At 40.3% G+C, this 15,813-nt stretch overlaps 1 protein-coding gene across 3 annotated transcripts in view; it reads right to left on the bottom strand.

Moving 5' to 3' along the window:
* LOC139416579 (E3 ubiquitin-protein ligase MIB2-like) overlaps nt 1–15,813 on the bottom strand; it is a 91,754-nt gene that overhangs the window by 74,967 nt on the left and 974 nt on the right. The window contains exon 1 of one of the 3 annotated variants that reach the window (XM_071165411.1): nt 9,189–9,284. The exons of 1 other annotated variant lie outside the window; for it this stretch is intronic. Coding sequence is in view for 1 of the 2 variants with exons in the window: in XM_071165408.1 (XP_071021509.1) it covers nt 7,978–8,044 (67 nt within the window). In the remaining variant the exon portion in view is untranslated. Of the gene's footprint in view, nt 1–7,977; nt 8,103–9,188; nt 9,285–15,813 lie in introns of those variants that run through there. One more of the 3 variants, XM_071165408.1, reaches the window with a different exon arrangement.

Raw genomic sequence — 15,813 nt, 5'->3', positions numbered from 1 at the left:
ACCGATGCCAATGTGGCCCGAACACAGTTTATATCATTATTTTTTGTTGTCTAATTCAGTGTTTATCCCAGGATAAGTATCAAGTTACGTGGTTTAGTATAGGCCAAAATCCATCTTAATCCTGCAGCAATAGGCAAAACAAAATGATTATAAATGTTTTAAAATTATGTTTGTATGCTTATGTCATTTGTGTATTAAAGGTATGTGCTTTAGCGTGAAAATATATGGAGTGGGGGGATTAGACAGGGAATAAGAAGGCTGCTCATGCTCTCTTTCTCCAGCCCCAAAATTACAGTTTAGGCTGCTTTCACTGGATTAAAAACTCTGGCCAGTCATCTAACTCAGTCCACAGACCCTGATGGGCACCAACTAATTACCATCGCTCCACAATTCACTGTCACAGGGTTTGTGTGCATGCAAACAGGAAGACATCAACATCCAATTCCTTTATTTTCCATGACCCTCTGTTCGCATAACTCCTGTGTTCTCTCTCTCTGTGTATGGATCCACACAAATTGGACTACTTCACTGTCAGTTGTGTCCTAGTTTGGTTTAGAATAAACAAATCAGAATGGAGAAAGACAATTCAGCAAGCCTGTGTCAGTCTAAAGTAGCTTCCTGTCCTCGTCTCCTTTTGATCTACTGGAGAGGTTAAAGCAATAAGGCAGTTCTTTCAGATCACTCCAGCTAGGAATACAGTACAAGATAAGAAACCAGGAGAAATAGATAGTCTAGGATAATTGAAATTACTCATATGCACCCTGGATGAAGAAATAATTGGAGATTAGGGAGCGAAGAAGATACACCCCAAAAGAGAAGGAAAAATCTCCCTCCATGCACCTACAGTTGAAGTCGGAAGTTTACATATACTTAGGTTGGATTTATTAAAACTTGTTTTTCAACCACTCCACAAATGTGTTGTTAAACTACAGTTTTGGCAAGTTGGTTAGGACATCTACTTTGTGCATGACAAGTCATTTTTTCCAACAATTGTTTACAGACAGATTATTTCAGTTAATCACAATTCCAATGGGTCAGAAGTTTACATACACTAAATTGACTGTGCCTTTAAAAAGCTTGGAACATTCCAGAAAATGTCATGGCTTTAGAAGATTCTGATAGGCTAATTGACATAATTTGAGTCAATTGGAGGTGTACCTGTGGATGTATTTCAAGGTCTTCCTTCCAACTCAGTGCCTCTGCTTGACATCATGTGAAAAATCAAAAGAAATCAGCCAAGATCTCAAGAAAAAGAATTGCAGACCTCCACAAGTCTGGTTCATCCTTGGGAGCAATTTCCAAATGCCTGAAGGTACCATGTTCATCTGTACAAACAATAGTACTCAAGTATAAACACCATGGGACCACGCAGCAGTCATACCACTCAGGAAGGAGACGAGATGAACGTACTTTGGTGCGAACAACAGCAAAGGACCTTATGAAGATGCTGGAGGAAACAGGTACAAAAGTATTATATCCACAGTAAAATGAGTCCTATATCAACATAACCTGAAAGGCCGCTCAGCAAGGAAGAAGCCACTGCTCCAAAACCGTCATAAAAAGTAAGATAACGGTTTGCAACTGCACATGGGGACAAAGATCGTACTTGACTTTTTCCACATTGTTACGCTACAGCCTTATTTTAAAATGGATAAAAGCAATCTACATACAATACCCCATAAATGCAAAAACAGGTTTTTAGAAATGTTTGCGAATTTATAAATTCAAAACGGAAATATCACATTTACATAAGTATTCAAACCCTTTCCTCAGTACTTTGTTGAAGCACCTTTAGCAGCAATTACAGCCTTCTTGGGTATGACGCTATATGTTTGGCACCCCTGTATTTGGAGAGTTTCACCCAACCATCTTCGCAGATCCTCTCAAGCTCTGTCAGCTTGGATTGGGAGCGTTTCCTGCACAGCTATTTACAGGTCTCTCCAGAGATGTTTGATCGGGTTCAAGTCCGGGCTCGGGCTGGGCCACTCAAGGACATTCAGAGAAGCCACTCCTGCATTGTCTTGGCTGTGTGCTTAGGGTTGTTGTCCTGTTGGAAGGTGAACCTTCACCCCAGTCTGTGATCCTGACCGCTCTGTACTTTGCTCCGTTCATTTTCCCTCAATCCTGACTAGTCTCTCAGTCCCTGCCACTGAAAAACATCCCCACAGCACGATACTGCCACCACCATGCTTCACCGTAGGGATGGTACAAGGTTTCCTCCAGATGTGACGCTTGGCATTCAGGCCAAAGAGTTCAATCTTGGTTTCATCAGACCAGAGAAACTTGTTTCTCATGGTGTGACAGTCTTTTAGGAGCTTTTTGGCAAACTCCAAGTGGGCTGTTGTATGCCTTTAACTGAGGAGTGGCTTCCGTCTGGCTATTCTACCATAAAGTCCTGATTGGTGGAGTGCTGCAGAGATGGTTGTCCTTCTGAAAGGTTCTCCCATCTCCACAGAGGAACTCTGGAGCTCTATCAGAGTAACCGTCGGGTTCATGGTCACCTCTCTGACCAAGGCACTTCTCCCCCGATTGCTGTTTGGCCAGGCGGCCAGCTCTAGTAAGTCTTGGTGGTTCCAAACTTCTTCCATTTAAGAATGACAGAGGCCACTGTGTTCTGTGTTCTTGGGGACCTTCTTTGCTGCAGACATGTTTTGGTACCCTTTCCCAGATCTGTGCCTTGACACAATCCTGTCTCGGAACTCTATGGACAATTCCTTCAACTTCATGGCTTGGTTTTTGCACTGTCAACTGTGTGTGCCTTTCTAAATCATGTCCAAATCAATTGAATTTAACACAGGTGGACTCAAATCAAATTGTAGAAACGTCTTAAGGATGATCAATGGATGCACCTGAGCTCAATTTCGAGTCTCATAGCAAAAAGGTCTGAATACTTATGTAAATAAGGTATGTTCTTTTAATTTATCAAATTAGCAAAAATAAAAAATACAATAATTTTGCTTTGTCATTAAGGGGTATTGTGTGTAGATTGACTACGAAATATTTTTTTGTCAAGGATTCTAAACACTTTCCGAATGCACTGTGGGCGAGCATGAGCGCAAGCAAGCCAAAACTTAACACCAACACAGCGGTCCATATTTAGTGTGCCCAACAGGGGGTTGTGGTTGCATGTGCAGGGAGACAGAGGTGGTAGCCAGACAGGGTGTCCTCACAGTCCTCCCTGGGGTGGACTGGGTCCCAGGTAGGCCACCTGTTAGGAGCAATTTCTACAAATCTGTGTCTGAGGGCTAAGAGAGAGGATAAGCAGCTCTGCTCCTCATAACAGATGGACTGGCCTCTGTCACACATCCGCTAAGGACCTATCTGTGAGGCCAACGTCACCACACACAAAGACACACACACCGTCAGACACAGAATTACCTTCCAACGTAATACTCTCTAGGTGCTTATTGAGAAGAGAATCAGTAATACAAGTAGGCAACATCTAAATTGAGGGCCATTTTCTGATAACAGTGCACAAGACACATACCCTAGTCTCCAACCCTGTATAGGTGGATGAATCCTAAACATTACTAATCAATCGCTCACTTTGGGCCTCTCCCAGAATTCTAAGCATTACATAAGAGGCAAGTGCATCGGCTGAAGGCAAGTGGATAAAGTTTCAACGGTATAATAATCAATAGGGAAATATTAAAATTTTCCTAAACAGAAATTAACACTTTCAGATTGTTTGCCCGTTTATAACAACAAATATCAGACAGAAAATGCCATATCTGTCCCATATGCTATTGTGAAAATTTGATTGACTTGACTAAAATTTCAACGGTATAATAATGTGAACCACTGGTAAAGGTAGGATTGAGTGCCTAAACAACCATGTTATCCTATTCTATCACACTAACATCTGATGACCATCTACAGTACATCTAGACAGCTGTAAAAATGTGGGTAATGCACATTCTCTCTGGCTAATAATGTATTTCATCATATATGTCTATGCATACACATAGCTTGAAGTAGGTAGGCCTATAATCGATAGAAATCGGCTAGGTACTTGCTTTGAAATTGCATAAACCTACATTAGCCTATAATGTTTAATAAGGATTTTAATAAAAACTTAAATATCTACTCCAAATTAAAATTCAACAATGCGAGTGTCAACTATGACATGACATATTGGATTTACATCCAGTAACAGAATTGCGGTAAAGGAATTTCATCATGCGTCCCTGATCTGTACTATACAGAGATGCATAATTATGGATATGAATGTCATTCTCTTCATTGTGAAATATCCTAAATAGGTACACAAAAAGCTATAAATATGCAAATATCTCCATTTGCATATTTGGGTATTATTCTACATACTGGCTATTATTTTAATGAGATCTGCCTCCAAACAAGATCAAATTTGGGTTGGTCCGGACCAGACCAAATGTGAACCAATCATATGTTTCACAACTTTGGACATCAAAGTACAGCACAGTAGAGCTCAGTAGAGTACCAGTATAGCACAGTAGAGTTCAGTAGAATACAGTTCAGTTTAACACAGTACACTAGTGTACTCAACTCCAGTGTGCACTGTACTAAACTCTACTATTGTCTTTACTGTACTCTGTGCTATACTCTACTTGACTGTACTGTCCAAACTTGTGAACTAAACAGTGGTTTGCCACTACTATGAGTTCCCATTGTAGCCAATCAAATTGCAGATTTTTTGGGGAAATTCCATTAACGCAACAAGTTTTAATCACATAATTCATAAACAAAGTTGATATCAGTAAAAACACCAACTAAATTGATAGGTATACCTTTACTTGTTACTTCTGTGAACCTTCATTATCCTCCTTCATGAGGGAGAGAAATTAGAAAATATCTTAAAGACGTGGGTTTTTGGTAACAGAATTAAGGCACAAGGCAATGTATAAATTTACAGAAGTTAGAAAAAAAAGTCTCAAATTAAATATAAAAGTGTTGATGTTAGTGGCTGGAGTCTTTACTTCAACACTATTGTGTTTTAATGCATTTCAAATACCTTTTAAGGCATGTTTTCTTTCCATCTGTTTGACCCGAAATTAAAGCCTTTGATTATTCATAATTTTTAAGATGGAAAATGGTTGAAAAATGTACATGTGCCTTCATTTCTCCAAAATAGAGACAGCTTTCATTTGATACCCAATTTGACATGCTCCTATGGACTTCACATATTGGTGCTCATGGGTCCTTTTACATGGAAATGACCTGGACAAACTTCATTTGCCATTTACCATTTCAGGCTCATGACTTCCCTTGTTTTTGATTTGGTGTAGCTTACTGTTCAAGACAAATATTGACCGTTTACATTGAACCAGTGACAGAAGACATATTCCAACAGGAATAAAGAAGGTACTTTCTAGAAAGTGGGACTAACACAATAGAATGTTGGACGAGGCAAATTCAACACTACAATGGGGGGTGCACAGACATTGAAATGGTTATTCCGTCATCCAAATTTAGGCTATACATCAGGGGTACTCAAGTACTATTTGAGAAAGTCCGGTCACACAAATGTCCTAGGTTGCTAAGGTCCGACTGGATATTGTCATTTGTCGGAGTAGTTACAACAACCCCCACTTTGCAAGCCATGAGACCCCAAACTGTTATACTGTTCACACCCCTTGTTGGCAAAGAGACATTTTTTTACATTTTCAAGCTCATTTCCTGAAATTCTACACATTTTGCCATGGGACAGAGAAAATGTTACAGCTTTAAAGCCAATTTTCTGCAATTATACCAATTTCGCCATGTCTTATGTTCATATGATACCAGGGGTCGAGACCCGACTGGACTTCCTATGTGTATGCATGTAAGTACAGGGGATTCAGAAAGTATTCAGACCCCTTGACTTTTTCCACGTTTCGTTACATTAGCCTTATTCTAAAATGGATTACATTAAAACCATTGTCCTCATTAATCTAGACAATACCCCATAATGACAAAGCGAACAGGTTTGTAGAAACTTTTGCAAATGTACTAAAAATAAAAAAACAGAAATACCTTATTCATATAAGTATTCAGACACTTGGCTATGAGACTCGAGTGCATCCTGTTTCCATTGATCATCATTGATGTTTCTACAACTTGATTGGAGTCCACCGGTGGTAAATTCAAATGATTGGACGTGATTTGGAAAGGCACACACGTCTATATAAAAAGGTCCCAAGGTTGACAGCGCATGTCAGAGCAAATACCATGCCATGAGGTCAAAGGAATTGTCCCTAGAACTCAGACAGGATTGTGTCGAGGCACAGATCTGGAGAATGGTACCAAAAAATGTATACAGCATTGAAGTCCTCAAGAACACAGTGGCCTCCATCATTCTTAAATGAAAGAAGTTTGGAACCACCAAGACTCTTCCTAGAGCTGGCCCCCCGGCCAAACTGAGCGGTCCTCAACTGGCAGCTTCATTAAGTAGTACCCGCAAAACACCAGTCTCAACGTCAACAGTGAAGAGGCGACTCTGGGATGCTGGCCTTCTAGGCAGAGTTCCTCTGTCCAGTGTGTGTTCTTTTGCCCATCTTAATCTTTTATTGGCCAGTCTGAGATATGGCTTTTTCTTTGCAACTCTGTTTCTCAAACTAGACACCATAATGTACTTGTCCTCTTGCTCAGTTGTGCACCAGGGCCTCCCACTCATTCTATTCTGGTTAGAGCCAGTTTGCGCTGTTCTGTGAAGGGAGTAGTACACAGCGTTGTACGATCTTCAGTTTCTTGGCAATTTCTCGCATGAAATAGCCTTCATTTCTCAGAACAAGAATAGACTGACACGTTTCAGAAGAAAGTTCTTTGTTTCTGCCCATTTTGAGCCTGTAATCAAACCCACAAATGCTGATGCTTCAGATACTCAACTAGTCTAAAGGCCAGTTTTATTGCTTCTTTATTCAGAACAACAGTTTTCAGCTGTGCTAACATAATTGCAAAAGGGTTTTCTGATGATCAATTAGCCTTTTAAAATGATAAACTTGGATTAGCTAACACAACGTGCCATTGGAACACAGGACTGATGGTTCCTGATAAATTAGCCTCTGTACGCCTATGTAGATATTCCAGAATTTGATTTTTTTTTTATTAATCTGCCGTTTCCAGCTGCAATACATTAACAATGTCTACACTGTATTTCTGATCAATTTGATGTTATTTTAATGGACAAGAAAAATATTATTTCAAAAGCAAGGACATTTCTAAGTGACGGCAAATGTGTGTATATATACACACATACATACAGTGTATTCGGAAAGTACTCAGATCCCTTGACTTTTTCAGCCTTATTTTAAAAATGCCAAGAGTGTGCAAAGCTGTGATCAAGGCTGTCCAAGGGTGGCTACTTTGAAGAATCTGAAATATAAATATATTTTGATTTGTTTAACACGTTTTTGTTACTACATGATATCATGTGTTATTTCATAGTTTAGATGTCTTTATTATTCCACAATGTAGAAATTAGTGAAAATAAAGAAAAACCCTTAGGTTTTTCCAAACTTTTGACTGGTACTGTTTGTAAGCAAGGTATTTCTGATTTTTTTTAAATTAATTTGCTAACATTTCTAAAACCCCGTTTTCGCTTTGTCATTATGGAGTATGGTGTGTAGATTGACGAGGGAAATGTAATTTTAGCAAAAGGCTGTAACGTAACAAAATGTGGAAGGGAAGGGGACTGAATACTTCCCGAATGCACCCACCAAATTCTTACTATAACTGACAGTCCAATTTCTCCCATCAGAAAGTGTTGTTACCGTATGACATTACAGAACACACCTACACAAACTTCTACAATGTCGCGTAGGAAATTAGTGTCTAATTTTCACATCAGAGAGCTTCTGAACCACTCTCAAACCACTTCACCACATAACAGACCTAAACACAAATCTCAACAGAAGCTTGAACAGTACCCAATCCTACAGAGTATACCATTATTACTCTAAATAATGCAACAGTGAGCTACAGTAGTTTGTACACTTAAAGAGAGAGAAGTAAACTCACTTCCCATGATCTTCAGCCCATTCCTGAACATCTTGAAGAGCTCTATTGCAGAGTCACAGGACACCATGAGCAGCTTTGTGCTGTGTCAGTGCCTTGTCAATGTGACTAACTATGGACCAGTCATCCTGCTAACAGGGGAATAAATATGTTCCAGCAGTATCTCTACTATTTGTTTTGGGGTGAACTTTGCTCTTTGTTTTAGGAACTAAGTTTTTGGTCTATTTTTCAAGGACAGGACATACTGGACTCACTATCTGTGACAACAAACAATGTAAAGAAATAAAGGTTTCTTATATATATTCTTATTCATTCCTTTACATGTGTGTGTATAAGGTAGTTGTTGTGAAATTGTTAGTGAAAATATGTGGAAGGGTTGTAGCAATTGCCCTGTTTAAATCCATTCAACACTGATAAGTTACAACAGTAGCTTTGAACATTTACAGTAGGTGCTTAGATCAACCAAAATGTTCAGGGGAATCAAATTACCCGTGTAAAAGTATTATCATAGCTGGGCAAGACTTTTACTATGTATGATCAAATAAGACTACCCCTGTTGTGAGAAATTAGTCTAATTCTACATTTCTAATAAATGTCACAGTTTTGGAACCTCAATCTCAAACAACAGACTAGAGCTCTGCAAACATGTCTTGATAACACCTTTTTGGAGGTGCCAGAATATTTTATCACTAGCCTGTTACGCAACAATTGTAGAAGGTAGTGCCTGCCTGGCCAAGCCTATCTGCTGGCTTTACTATAGTTTCCAACTACATATTGCACAATCGTAGTAGTGTAGCCATTGTAGTATTGGTTACATTGCTACGGTCTTTGTGCACATGCAAATATTTCACTGGTTGCCCTTTCTACTTCCCCTAACGCAAATGGGGCAGTTGTCATATTTACCAATAAATAAAATAAGGTCTTCATGTTTCATTTTAGAGTGAAAAAAAATAAAATGTTTCCAGGTTACTGCCATGTTACCAAAAATACACTCCCTTATTTTTTGTGAACCTTCAAATCAAAACAATTTAATAGCTATAGCAACAGTAAAAGCAATAGGCTACATGCATTACCAATGTATTACGAGAAATATGATAAGGAATAACCTTACTGTCAGAATGTGCAGATAGCATTCTCATATCACCATGAAACTAGTGAAAATGTATTTAAATATTGTAGTACTGCTACATATGTGGTTCGGTTCGTAGGTTTACCTGTTGGAATAGACGCGTGGGGCACAGTCAGCAAGCCGAGAGACACAAAAACAGGGTAGGAGAGGAGGCGGCAGCCTCCGATCTGCACAAGATGGTGAGGACAGAGTTCTACAGCACCCCCTGGAACACCTCCAGTGAGATAGATAGAGGGGGGGGGGGGGATCCTGGGGCTAGAGCCCTATGCTGTGGTGGACAGTGAACCAGAGGTTATGTAGCCGCATGCAGGCAGCGTTAAGGCAGCAGCATCCTCCCTGTATTCAGCTTCTGTGTGGGTAATCAGAGCTGGAGGGTAGACAGCCAGAGTGGAGAGGGCCTTCCTGGAGGATGCTGCCAGCGTTTAGTCCTTTGTGCGCCGTGTCAGCAGGGATTATCGGAGGAGGAGGGCAGCGGGGAAAGTGCGCACTCAGACCTGGGCTCATGCATGCACACACACGTACAGGCTTCTCTTCGGCTGCTAAATCCGTGTTCTCCCTCATCAACACACATGTGCGCGTGCGCATTTTACACACTGTGCTGCACAGCCTTCCTTTCCATGCCCCAGGGACACCTCACTCTGTCTTTGCTGCCAGTGAGCAGACGGGCAAAGAACAGAGAAGAGGGGGAGGGGCAGCAAGAGCAGGGGAGGAGGGAGGGGGCAATGTGTTTGGAGAGGGGTTGTGCTTTTGGGGGGAAGAAAAGGGGCCATATGGAAGGAGACTTTATGAATGAGCACCTGCAATGGTTCCAATTTTCAATCATGGACTGTGAGTAGACCTGTGTGTGTTTCAAGTTATATTAGTTGTATGTATGGGATACACATGGTATACACCGTCCAACGAAATGCTTACTTGTATGTTCCTTCACGATAATGCAACAATAAGAAATAAAATATATAAATACAAGCATAAAGTAAATGGCTCAGTAGAATAAACATTTTAGCACAAGTATAATACAGGAAGGCACAATTTATAGTCCAATATTTACATTTGTTTTGGGAGGGATTGGGGGGCAAGAGCTTAAATTGTGCAATATTTAGCAATCATTAATACTGTAATAATAAATAGTGTGTGTGTGTGTGTGTGTGTGTGTGTGTGTGTGTAGGTATAGCCAGGGAAGTAGAAGAGGAATAATGGGTGTGTGTTTGTTCTCACGCTTTGAACAGCACATGGTCATGGACAGTAATTCAATAATGTGGGCACAGCTGTGGAGGGCATTGACAAGACAGTACATTTTGCAGTCAGTCATTCTACAAACAGTCACATGAACAGGCTACTGGGTAGTTCCACCTCAAAAAGCACAAGAAAGAGGATTGACACCCAACATCTGAGATTGTTCTGAAATCGTTTATATAATTAATAACAGATGTGATTAGAATTCCTGCAACATTATTTTGTTTAAATATAAGTTGATCTCTGAGAAATTAAGCTAATTGATTGCACCCGAATTGGCCATTTTAATTTATATGATTCAGGTAATATTCAATAAATATAGTACCCAACATCTGATTTGGACAAAACGTCTTCCTACCAATGAGTAAGACACAAAGGAATCGCCTCAAAAATCCCCCCACGGACCCCCCACATTTCATGCCAATCCCACCCAACAACCAGTATCAGTTCTCTATGTTTGACAACTGGTATGAGGCGGTGGCTTGTAGTATTGTTTATACATACTATGTAATGTATGCCCTGTTTTTTCCCCCCTGTTGAGAAATTAAAGATTGAAAGTAGTGTGAATGTACCTGGTTTTGACTACTAAATGCAGCAGTTCCTGCTATACCACTACACTATTGTGTTTGTTAAATAGATCACAACATTTCCTTTGCAACTTTGGGTAGAAACCTAATAGATTTGGCACATTATTAAAATACATTGTGTGGTCATCCTCACAATTCAAGCCAGTCCTCCATGAAAGCAATTCAATGTCATTCTCTTACCAACCTAATGCTTCAACCCAAACTCTTCTTGAATAGTCCAACAAGTAGCTCTCTGAGCGGGCTATCCTTATGGTGCAATTCTCATATGAAGACTTTTCCTAGTCCAAAACGTTGATGTAGAAATGGGCTAGGGACTAAAATGTTGTGACAACTCTAATAGATGCCAATATCATCAACATTGTAAAACACAAGTGTGTGTTTGGGACTTTTGTCATTGAAGACCTTAACATTGAAACCATTAGAACTGCTGTAGCCTAATGTTCTTCTTGTTCACCAAGAATGGTCTAACAGTAACTAATCCAGACCTTTTTTAGGGGCCATTTCTTGAACACTGATTAAGCCTAAAGAAGGACAAACTGAATTGCTTTAATGAAGGACTAGCTTGAACTGTGAGGATGACCACAATGTTTCTATCTACAGAAACTATTTCAGAACAATCTGAGATGGTGGGTGTCATGGCTTGCTGAAATTACATGGAACGACTCACATGCAGCTGACATTCCTACTGCCAATTAGCCAATGATAAGGGGGTGGTGGTGAACCACACAGTAGACTATTTCTAATAATGAAGCCTGCTGCTCTGTCTGTATACAAAGCCAGTCTTGTTGTCCATATAACAGGCAAGGCAGGCCAGCTCATGACTAGATAGGACAGGTCAATCACGCAGACAGGAAGAAATAATGATTCAATAAAAAGAAAAGGTTGAGTGGTATGTTTCATGATTAACAACTCATGGTGTGACAGGATGTGATTGTGGTAATGTATAGGAATTACCACACGCATTACCTCCCGAATGACCATCGTCACTGCCGTGTATATTCCCCCCCAAGCTGACACCATGACGTCTCTCAAGGAACTACACTGGGCTGTGTGCAAACTGGAAACCACATCCTGAGGCCGCATTAATTGTAGCTGGGGACTTCAATGAAGTAAATCAGAGGAAAACGCAACCGAAAATCAGAATCTATGATTCAAGATTAGGAAATGTCCAGGTCGCCTCTGAGAATAGTATCAACGTATGTACACTAACTCGGTGACTGGGTTAATCAGGAAGTGCATAGAGGATGTTGTTCCCACTGACGATTAGAATTTATCCAAACCAAAAAAACTTGGAAAGATGGTAGCATTCGTGCAAAACAAAGTGAGAACGCATTTAACGATGGCAAGGTGACTGGGAACATGGACGTGTACAAAAAAAAAAGCAATCAAAGAGGCAAAACGACTCAGACACAAGACATATGTGGCAGGGACTACAGACAATCATGGATTGTAAAGGGATAACCAGCCACGTCACAGACACAGGCCCTCGCTCCCAGATAAACAAAACACCTTCACCCACTTTGAGGAAAACATTGAGCCGGCGACACAGCACGGGCCCACGTCGCCGGCTGTGTGCTCGCATTCTCTGTGGCCAAAGTAAGTAAGACATTTAAGCGTGTTAACCCTCGCAAGGCTGCCGGCCCAGACGGCATCCCAAGCCGTGTTCTCAGAGCATGTGCAGACCAGCTGGCTGGAGTGTTAACGGATATATTCAATCTCTCCCTATCCCAGTCTGTTGTCCCTAGTTGCGTCAAGATGTACACCATTGTTCCTGTATCTAAGAAAGCAACGGTTACTGAACAAAATGACTTGTCATCATGAAGTGCTTTGAGAAGCTAGTTAAGGATCATATCACCTCCACCTTACCCGACACCCTAGACCCACTACAACAGATCCACAGATGACAATCACCATTGCACTGCCCTATCCCACCTGGACAAGGTAAATGTTTTAATAAGACAACTAAAGTGGCCAAAAAATTAAGCTCATTAATCCACTTTACAAGGGGTGTAGAGCCTAACAGGCATACATAAGCAGCGCGTGAGTTTCAAGTTTGGGGAAGATAAAGGTGCATTTTTAATGCTGAAAATTATAAAAGTATTACATGCATAATTGTATTTGCAGTCACTTTTGATAATGGTGTTTTCTGCTAATGGAACATTTGCGCTCATAGCCTACTACCATGTGTGCATTGCTGCTCTTATAATGTGAAGAAATAGCCTAATAGTTTATAAAACATTTTTATCTAAACGTTCTGATCTGTTGCGTCAGCCACATTGCATAAAAAAGGTTTTTTGATGCTAGTCTATTGCAAGACCTAAAAATCAAATGGAATGTTGTCACATGCGCCCAATACAACAAGTGTAGGCCTTACAGTGAAATGCTTACTTTCAAGCTCTCAAGCAACAGTGCAATTAGGAAAAATAAGTGTTAAGTAAAAAATAGATAAGTAAAATAAACAAAATAATAGAGCAGCAGTAAAATAAAAGTAACAAGGCTATATACAGGGGGTACTGGTACAGAGTCAATGTACGGGGGGCACAGGTTAGTCGAGGTAATATGTACATGTAGGTAGAGTTAGTGACTACGCATTGATAATAAACAGAGTAGCAGCATCATAAAAGAGGGGGTGGGGGTGAGAGGGACAACGCAAATAGTCTTGGTATCCATTTGATTAGGAGTCTTGAGGCTTGGGATAGAAGCTGTTAAGAAGCCTTTTGGACCTAGACTTGGCGGCCCGGTACCGCTTTCCGTGCGGTAGCAGAGAGAACATGCTATGACTAGGGTGGCTGGAGTCTTTTACAATTTTTAGGGCCTTCCTCAGACACTGCCTGCTATAGAGGTCCTGGATTGCAGGAAGCTTGACCCCAGTGGTGTACTGGGCCGTACACACTACCCTCTGCTCGGCATCTGACCGCAAGGCACTACAATTGCCTTACAGGGCAGTGATGCAACCAGTCAGGATGCTCTCGATGGTGCAGCTGTAAAACTTTTTGACGATCTGAGGACTCATGCCAAATCTTTTCAGTCTCCTGAGAGGGAATAAGCTTTGTCGTGCCCTCTTCACAACTGTCTTGGTGTGTTTGGACCATGATAGTTTGTTGGTGATGTGGATACCAAAGAACTTGAAGCTCTCAACCTGCTCCACTACAGCCCGGGAAATGAGGTTGTCTAGCAATGATCAACAACCAATTTGACAGAGCTAAAATAATAAATGGACAAATGTTGCACAATCCAGGTGTGGAAAGCTCTTGTTGATTCAGGAGTGTGAATACTTAAACTTATGTAAATAATATTTCTGTATTTCATTTAATAGATTTGCTACAATTTCTAAAAACATGTTTTCACTTTGTCATTAAGGGAAGATCGATGAGAAAATAAACAATTTAATCCATTTGAATTCAGGCTGTAACAACCAAATGTGGAATAAGTCAATGCTCGTGCTGATATTTGTTCATTTCTTTCTTTTTGGATTATGCATGTGTATTGTATATTATTGTATTGTTTGGCATTAATGCACTAGTGGAGCAAGAAACACAAGCATTTCACCTGCGATAACATCTGAAAATCTGTGCACGCGACCAATAAACTGATTAGATTTAAAAAGAGTGCATTTACACAACTCGCTCTCTGCAAGAGACCGACAGACAAGCAAGACCACACCGGGAGCAAAATAGACTCTGGAAGTTTCAGGTGAAATATGGACCTATGCAAGATAAAATGTGTCACAAGGGAAATGTGTCAACCATGACAACCATGACATTAAGCCCATCACAACCAAGTTTCAGCTTTACAGTAGGTGATAACCTAATAGTGACATTTGATTTGTTCTTGTGGATTTTGATTCAGAGCCATGACCTTTGGATTGCTTCCATCCAGCTTTAGTACACTGCGGAGTCATGTTCTATATACACACATCATTTTCAGCACTTCCAAGTTAACAGATAGGCTTTAGCAGCCACAACATACAGTAGCAGCATCTAGGTAATACACAGAAACTGTCTAGGTATGATGCCTGTGGTTTTTCAAATATCAAATAGTGCTGCATCCTGTGTGATAGTGTATACACTGACAGCCTCATTGTCCCAATGCAAAATAACAATTTGCTAGGCTAATATCAAACAATGGAGACAAAATAGACAGAAGCAGCAATGCAGTCCAGTCAGGCACCACTTAAAAATGATTGATTCTAAGACCTCTTTATATAAAATGCTTGCTGAAAACAGCACCTGAACCACCATACCACCTTTGCTCAAAGCAATGTTGTATTTGCATCACATTTTTGGGAAAAACCTTTGCAATAAAAAAAAACCTGCTTCACAATAAATCATACATTTAGCCAGGCTAGACATTGTCTTTATGGGGCATTCTTCTTCTTCTTCTTGTGATCTAACCTACCTCTAACCTACCCTTACAAACTTGTCTTTAAACAAAGGATTTCTGTCATTTCAGGCACACAATTGTCAAAGCCAAATAGGTGGCCACCCCTCACTGTAGTTTGTCAGACAGAAATATGACCTACTGTATGTCTGTCTCTATCCCTCTCACCGAATTGACCTCAAATATAGTCTAGGCACTATTCCGTCAAGTCTGTAATAAGCAAATGACTGAATCAAAGACGAATAGCATACTGCATAGTTTAACAAAATAGTTGGGAGTTATGTAATTAGACGCATTATTAAATTGAGTCATGGTTTAACAGTGTTGACAACATCAAATCCTGATGCAATATTGCCTGCATCTTTGCACTGGATGAAGGAACAAGTATTTATTTTAGCTGAGGGGTATACAAATCATTGAGGGGTCATTGCAAACATTGGAATTGGGCAGCAATCAGAAATTATCACTCAAAAACATGACTTTTTAAAATCATGTGTTTCATTGATCACT

Source organism: Oncorhynchus clarkii, chromosome 9 (assembly GCF_045791955.1).
Source record: "Oncorhynchus clarkii lewisi isolate Uvic-CL-2024 chromosome 9, UVic_Ocla_1.0, whole genome shotgun sequence".
Taxonomy (NCBI): Eukaryota; Metazoa; Chordata; class Actinopteri; order Salmoniformes; family Salmonidae; genus Oncorhynchus; species Oncorhynchus clarkii.
Note: the sequence above shows the minus strand (reverse complement) of the source record. Positions and strands in the feature narration are given on the sequence as shown.